Source organism: Nerophis ophidion, linkage group LG06 (genome assembly GCF_033978795.1).
Source record: "Nerophis ophidion isolate RoL-2023_Sa linkage group LG06, RoL_Noph_v1.0, whole genome shotgun sequence".
Lineage (NCBI taxonomy): Eukaryota > Metazoa > Chordata > Actinopteri > Syngnathiformes > Syngnathidae > Nerophis > Nerophis ophidion.
In genome coordinates this window covers 55,781,299-55,789,492 of record NC_084616.1, presented here as the reverse complement: position 1 = coordinate 55,789,492, position 8,194 = coordinate 55,781,299, and the positions used below count along the sequence as shown (strand labels likewise).

Sequence of the window (8,194 nt, the reverse complement as noted above, 5' to 3'; positions counted from 1 at the left end):
TGATGCTGAGTGTAAATGTTAACGGAATACAATGATTTGCAAATCCCTTTCAACCCATATTCAATTGAATGCACTACGAACACAATATATTTGATGTTCAAACTCATAAACTTTATTTTTTATTTTTGCAAATAATAATTAACTTAGAATTTGCTTCCTGCAACACGTGCCAAAATAGTTGGGAAAGGGCATATTCACCACTGTGTTACATCACCTTTTATTTTAACAACACTCATTAAACGTTTGGGAACTGAGGAAACTAATTGTTTAAGCTTTTAAAGTGGAATTCTTTCCCATTCTTGTTTTATGTAGAGCTTTAGTCGTTCAACAGTCCGGGGTCTCCGGTGTCGTATTTTACGCTTCATAATGCGCCACACATTTCCGATGGGAGACAGATCTGGACTGTAGGCGGGCCAGGAAAGGACTCTTTTTTTTTTTTTTACGAAGCCACGCTGGTGTAACGCATGCTGAATGTGGCTTGGCATTGTCTTGCTGAAATAAGCAGGGGCGTCCATGAAAAAGACGGCGCTTAGATGGCAGCATATGTTGTTCCAAAACCTGTATGTACCTTTCAGCTTTAATGGTGCCTTCACAGATGTGTAAGTTACCCATGCCTTGGGCAATAATGCACCTCCATACAATCACAGATGCTGGCTTTTGAACTTTGCGTCGATAACAGTCTGGATGATTCGCTTCCCCTTTGGTCTGGATGACACGATGTCGAATATTTCCAAAAACAAATTGAAATGTGGACTCGTCAGACCACAGAACACTTTTCCACTTCTATCAGTCCATCTTAGATGATCTCGGGCCCAGAGAAGCCGGCAGCGTTTCTGAATGTTGTAGATAAATGGCTTTCGCTTTGCATAGTAGAGCTTTAACTTGCACTTACAGATGTAGCAACAAACTGTATTTAGTGGTTTTCTAAAGTGTTCCTGAGCCCATGTGGTGATATCCTTTAGAGATTGATGTTGGTTTTTGATACAGTGCCGTCTGAGGGAGCGAAGGTCATGGTCATTCAATGTTGGTATCCGGCCATGCCACTTACGTGGAGTTATTTCTCCAGATTCTGTGAACCTTTTGCTGAGATTATGGACCGTAGATGTTGAAATCCCTAAATTTCTTGAAATTGCACTTTGAGAAACGTTGTTCTTGTTCAGTTAGGGACAAAGAGGTGTACCATGCCCCATCCTTTCTTGTGAAAGACTGGGCATTTTTTGGGAAGCTGTTTTTATACCCTATCATGGCACCTACATGTTCCCAATTAGCCTGCACACCTGTGGGATGTTCCAAATAAGTTTGAAGAGTATTCCTCAACTTTATCAGTATTTATTGTCATCTTTCCCAGCTTCTTTGTCTCGTGTTTCTGGCATCAAATTGTCAAGTAAATGATTATTTGCAAAAAAAAATGTTTATCAGTTTGAACATCAAATATGTTGTCTTTGTAGCATATTCAATTGAATATGGGTTGAAAATGATTTGCAAATCATTGTATTCCGTTTATATTTACATCCAACACAATTTCCCAACTCATATGGAAACAGGGTTTGTACATACATACATACATACATACATACATACATACACATATATGTATGTTAAATACATATATATACACACATACATACATATATACATACATACATACAGCCATACATACATGTATGTATACATAACATTATAGATATTTATATATATATATATATACATAAAATATATATATATATATATGCGCCTGTGTCACAATTGTCACCTGCAATACCTTAGAGGCCTTGTACATTTTACTGAAGGTAATAATAGACTTACGGGAAACAATTTGAAGGAGTGCTATTATGCAAACTGTTCTCACCTGTTGGTACCTGTTATTGTGTATTTGAGCTCAGATTAAGTCCCAAAAATCTGATATCCAACCCTAGAAGCATGGCCAAAATATTTATGAAACAAACTTGCCTTCTTCAAAAATTGCTTCAAACGAGCTGTTTGGAATTTGAGACTTTAGAGACAGATTTTGCCATACGTTACGTCTGCAGATATCTCCAAATAAAGTAGAGGTTTGAGCGCATTGAGGATGCCGAGTGGATACGGTTAATAATGTAAGAGTCCAGTCCATCAGAGGTCAGCAGGGGATCCTTGTGCATGTCAGAGCGTCGAGTAAATGCTCATGCATCCTCCATTTCATCTCCAATAAAAAAAGTAGCATATACTTCTAACTTATATCTGTCAGTAGACTAAATATGGAAGCGCGAAAAACCACAACATGGATGCAGTGGTTGGCGCGTGAGTTAGACTGCCCACAAAACGACGCATCCTGAAGAGACGGTCAGAAAGAAACTTGAATGCGGTCCGTAAACCATAATCTGAGCAACATTTTGACCAAAGAACCACCATTACATGTTCTCTAGACCACAAGGAAGTGTTTTAAATGTAGGGGGAAAAAACAAAGAGCCACAGCCACAAATTCCTGTTTTGAAGATGACTCACTAAGTGTCATGCTGCGCGTGTGCTCATGCCTAATTTATCATCTGGTTTTCTATTGTCTCTTGAATTTAATTTTGGATGTCTTAGATCTGGTTAGGTACCTACAGAAACATCTGCAAGAAATCCAAATAGATGCTACAAGAAGAAGACAGAAGACTCCCAAGACACCAATGACATCCAGACAGTGGTAGGCGTACCACGGCAACTTGTACGACTCTGTGCGCAGATGTGGAGCTCCCCTATGCCTCATGACGTACTCTATCCAGAAGGTGGCAGTGTCGATGGGCTTCATGGGTTTGTCATGATGCAGTTGGGATAGTTTGATCATATTCTGTTTGTAAGGCTTCTGCGGATCAAGAACATTCCTCAGGGAACCTAAGAAAGATTCCACATCCAGTTTTGTCACTTCAACGATCTCAGCCACTCCCTTTGCCTTCATCCGCACCATGTTGTCATCCTGGTCAAAGATGAGAGGAATGCCCACAATTGGCACACCGTGGTACATTGCCTCGTATATGCCATTAGTACCCCCATGGGTGACAAAGACTTTGGTCTTAGGGTGGCCCAGTAAGTCGTTCTGAGGAAGCCAATCAACAAGCAGGGTGTTGTTACCAAGAGCAGCGGGCTTCCTCCCGAGATGTCTCCACACGACCTTCTGAGGGAGCCTGGCAAAGGCAGAGGCGATGATCTCTGATATTTCCGGGCCCAGGTCGCCGAGCAGCGTTCCTAAAGTCATAATGATGACGCCATGTTCACCGGATGTTTGCACGAAGTCCTCCAAATCTGCCGGCAGAGGCTTGGAGGGCTTTCCCTGAAAGCCTCCTATGTAGACCACATTGGGCATGGTGGGACGCGGGAACTCAAAGGTGAAATCGATCCTCATCAGCCAGAGATCGGCTCCCTGTATAAGAGACATGGCGCTGACATTGCCGCCGAAATACTTATCGCACAAAACCTGGTATGGAGGATTGGCGACATAGTGGTGCATGTAAAACAGAACACCGTGATAGATTATATTGTTCATTCTTTGAAACAAGTTCATTTTGTCAGAGTGATGGGAAAAGAGCTCCGGGATATAAGACAGAGGAGATGGAGCAATGGCAAAGTGGGCTTCTCCGTTGAAAAGCCAGCGTACATTGAAGATCATGGGGAGTTTCAAGTAGTGAGCCAGGAGCACCCCGCCTGGAAAGGCCGGGTCCGTCAGGAAAACATCATATCCTGTCTCCTTTAGTTCCTTGATAAGAGTTTTATTCTCCAAAATGCTGACCACCAATTTGGTCACAGCCACCTGATTCTCACCAATGAAACCGAAAAGGTTCCTGTAGAACTCCACAAAGGCCCACAGCGAGCCTCGATGTCGTCTGATCTCGATGGACCTCTCCAGGAAAGAGGTCATGAAGCTTTGGCTTTCGATATTCTGGGACTGCTCCATCATGACAGTGATGGAGGTGTAGTAAGGCGACTTCTCAGAGATGTACCAGCTGGTGGAGGTACGCAGCACCGTGATTTCATGTCCTTGAGAATGAAGCGCCTCCACCAGAATTTTCATGTTGATCCAGTGGCTTCCATCAAAGGGATATACCAGAATTTTCCCTCCCCAACACAAGGGGAGCGGTGTCATGGAACACACCAGGACGAATGCCAGGGCTCCATATGACGCCATTACTAAAGAGGAGACACACACACAAAAGGCTGAACAAACATTTTTGATGTTATCCTGTCTCTGCAGGCTGCTAATCAAAGACACAGTCAAAGTTCACCATGCTGCAACCAGATTACGGTATCAGCTCTCACTATATTCTTCAACTATATGCTTATATAGTCTCACAACCATTTCTATGTTTTACTATTGAAATGAGACCAAGGTACAGCAGTAACCCCATGCAAAAATGCTCAAACGGAGATTCAAACCCTCATTGTTTTAACTGTGTGAGACCAACATGCGGCTGACGAATTTTCAGTGATTGGTAAATCTATACTGTTATGCAAGCTGAACACAGATTATCCTAGTTTTATTTCTAAAGTATTTGCTACAAGAAATCACAGGCAAACAAAAATGGTGGCTACAATCTAAGGGGGTGTTTTGTGAGATACCATATGAGTCAGTGTATGTTTTGGTCATTCAGTTTTCTGTTTCTTGAATGGGAATTAAAAAACAAAAAAACATTTTTCAAATTCAATTTTGATAAAAATGTATACGTTTGTCTTTTTCAGTTTCGAAGCATCTATATGACAGCACTGTCGTGTTCTTAGGAAACTGCTGCAGAAATGTGAGTCTCTCACAAGTTGTTTTTTTGTTTGTTTTTTAAGCTCTTATGATAAAAAAGAGAGGACCTAAGATGGAACCATGTGGAACGTCACCAGTATAACTAAAGAAGTTGAACAAATGACTACAGACTGCATTTGAAGTAAACAAGCTACTGCAACACCTTTGTTATATATGACATTACAATAGATACACGAAAAGAAGAGTACTTTAACTGGTGCCCTTACATCTTTGAACCGTGGTGTTGTATATTTTCTAGCAAGGTTACAATGTCAATGCAAAGATCTGCCAGTGTATCTACAGTGGTCCAAGTTCCTCTATACAACAGGAGCACTCAAGTGGTTTTAGGAATTTGCTGCAAAAATGTTTCTTTTTTTTTTAAACTGAACTAAGGGGTTGGTAAATTGCCTTTCCCGGGCCGGATTTGACCCACGGGCCGCCAATTGAATAACATTGATCGAGGGGGGAAAAAAATGATAAAACACTAGCAGAGATGAAAATATAGACTAAAACTTACAAACCCCATTTCCAAATTGTGTTAGATGTAAATACAAACAGAATACAATGATTTGCAAATCCTTTTCAACCCATATTCAATTGAATGCACTACAAAGACAAGATATTTGAGGTTCAAACTCATAAACTTTCTTTTTGCAAATAATAATTAACTCAGAATGTCATGACTTCAACACGTGCCAAAGTAGTTGGGAAAGGGCATATGTTCACCACTGTGTTACATCACCTTTTCTGTTAACAACAATCAATAAACATTGGGAACTGAGGAAACTAATTGTTGAAGCTTTGAAAGTGGAATTCTTTCCCATTGTTGTTTTATGCACAGCTTCAGTCGTTCAACAGTCCGGGGTCTTGTTGTCGTATTTTACGCTTCATAATGTGCCACACATTTTTGATGGGAGACATGTCTGGACTGCAGACGGGCCAGGAAAGAACCACACTCTTTTACTACGAAGCCACGCTGGATGACAACATATGTTGCTCCAAAACCTGTATGGACCATTCAACATTAATGGTGCCTTCACAGATGTGTAAGTTACCCATGCTTTGGGCACTAATGCACCCCCATACCATCACAGATGCTGGCTTTTGAACTTTGCGCCTATAACAATCCGGATGGTTATTTTCCTCTATGTTCCGGAGGACACCACGTCCACAGTTTCCAAATATAATTTGAAATGTGTACTCGTCAGACCACAGAACACTTTTTCCCTTTGCATCAGTCCATCTTAGATGATTTCGGGCCCAGCGAAGCCGGCGGCGTTCCTGGGTGTTGTTGATAAATGGCTTTCGCTTTGCATAGTAGAGTTTTAATTTGCACTTACAGATGTAACGACCAACTGTAGTTACTGACAGTGGTTTTATGAAGTGTTCCTGAGTCCATCTGGTGATATCCTTCACACACTGATGTCGTTTTTTTATGAAGTACCGCCTGAGGGGATCAAAGGTCCGTAATATCATTGCTTACGTGCAGTGATTTCTCCAGATTTTCAGAACCTTTTGATGATTTTACGGATCGTAGATGGTAAAATCCCTAAATTCCTTGCAATGGCTCGTTGAGAAATGTTGTTTTAAAACTCTTTGACAATTTGCTTACAAATTGCTGACCCTCGCCCCATCCTTGTTTGTGAATTACTTAGCATTTCATAGAAGCTGCTTTTATACCCAATCATGGCACCTACCTGTTCCCAATTAGCCTGCACACCTGTGGGATATCCCAAAATAAGTGTTTGATGAGCATTCCTCAAATTTATCAGTATTTATTGCCACCTTTCCCAACTTCTTTGTCACGTGTTGCTGGCATCAAATTCTAAAGTTAATGATTATTTGCACACAAAACAAAGGTTTATCAGTTTGAACATCCAATATGTTGTCTTTGTAGCATATTCAACCGAATATGGGTTGAAAATGATTTGCAAATCATCGTATTCCGTTTATATTTACATCTAACACAAATTCCCAACTCATATGGAAACGGGGTTTGAATGTTTTCAGAAGTCAGTCAGAAGTTGATAGTTAAAGAAGAGACCTTGGACTGGCCAGTAGAAAAGAAAACTGCTTTTTATTGTGGTTCTTTAGAAAGGTTCTAATACATTTTTATTCATGAACACAAGATAAACCACAGCACTGTTTGTTTGTTTTTTCCTACCTCTACTTGACCTTACTCGGTCAGTGTACAGTATGTTTTGGTCAGAATGTTTTCATATGTAGAAGCAGGATACAACACCATACTGTTCTTTCTCAAGGCGAGGCCGCGGTCTTGTCTTAAGGTAGCAACTTTTGGTTCAGGTGTCAGAATATTATAAAAAAATATATAATCTTTTTTTGGTCACTTTTTTCATGTATGACCAATACACAGTCAGCATATTCAAGCATTTGTTTACTTACATGACCTAAGAAAAAGCAATGTACGTTTTAAAAGACAACCCCACCAAACATACATCATCTACTGATTGCTCATCACTGTTTGTTTTTCTCAACCGTGTCTTGCTGGAACTCAGGCTGAGAGTTTCACACTGCATATAGATCACTTCCAGCCACCAGTAACCTCCCCCCAACCTTTGGAAGCCCTAATGCTGGTTAAGTTACAGCTAGATAGATAGATAGATAGATAGATAGTACTTTATTGATTCTAGTCTGCAATAACAAAATTAATGCAATAATGCAAATGACAGTGTATGACATTTAATTGGCAGGAGTAGGCATTGTACATTATAAGATGTTGAAATACTGAATATCTATCCATCTATCTATCTATCTATCTATCCATCTATCTATCTATCTATCTATCTATCTATCTATCTATCTATCTATCTATGTATCTATCTATCTATCTATCTATCTATCTATCTATCTATCTATCTCTCTATCTATCTATCTATCTATCTATCTATCTATCTATCTATCTATCTATCTATCCATCTATCTATCCATCCATCCATCCATCCATCTAGTCCATTAATGCCGAGTATTACACTTCTATCAGAAACCAATACTTTAAAAGCACTTTTAAAAGTCAGTAGAGTAGATCCTCACCTCAGGTCCAGTGAGCCTCTAACAAAGAAGAATGCAGAATGTTCGTTTAAGTGTGTAAGTTGAGGCGGACCTCTCGTCCGCAAACGTAAGTAAATGTATAACTGCTCACAAAGTGACACGCTCCAATGTTCTGCCTGCCTGTTAGTCCAAACCCCCAAGTTTTATCCTGCACATGCTGCCTCTCGGCCCCAAACAACATCTGGATATCATTTTCTAAAACTTCAACAATGAAGAATTTCCGTCATGTGACCTCTGCAACTCTGTAATATATATAGTTATGCATTGATGACCTTTGAGTCATTTAGGGTGAAACGGTTGATGAAATGGTCAATGTTTACAATCGCTAAGGTTTATCTGCACTTCGTATAGGCCCTGATAATGAGGATTCAAAGGACAGTT

General features: G+C 40.2%; 1 protein-coding gene across 1 annotated transcript; it reads right to left on the bottom strand.

Moving 5' to 3' along the window:
• Positions 1-407: 407 nt before the first annotated feature.
• On the bottom strand, positions 408-7,937 carry LOC133554987 (UDP-glucuronosyltransferase 2A2-like). Its single transcript, XM_061904358.1, has 2 exons — positions 7,796-7,937; positions 408-4,143 (listed from the first exon to the last, which is right to left on the bottom strand). The coding sequence occupies exon 2, from the start codon at positions 4,139-4,141 to the stop codon at positions 2,531-2,533; it is 1,611 nt and encodes a 536-aa protein (XP_061760342.1). The 5' UTR covers positions 4,142-4,143; positions 7,796-7,937; the 3' UTR covers positions 408-2,530.
• Positions 7,938-8,194: the final 257 nt, after the last annotated feature.

Bases quoted from the DNA above. Each gene is read 5' to 3' on its own strand.
- LOC133554987 (XM_061904358.1), bottom strand. From the start codon at position 4,141: ATGGCGTCATATGGAGCCCTGGCATTCGTCCTGGTGTGTTCCATGACA.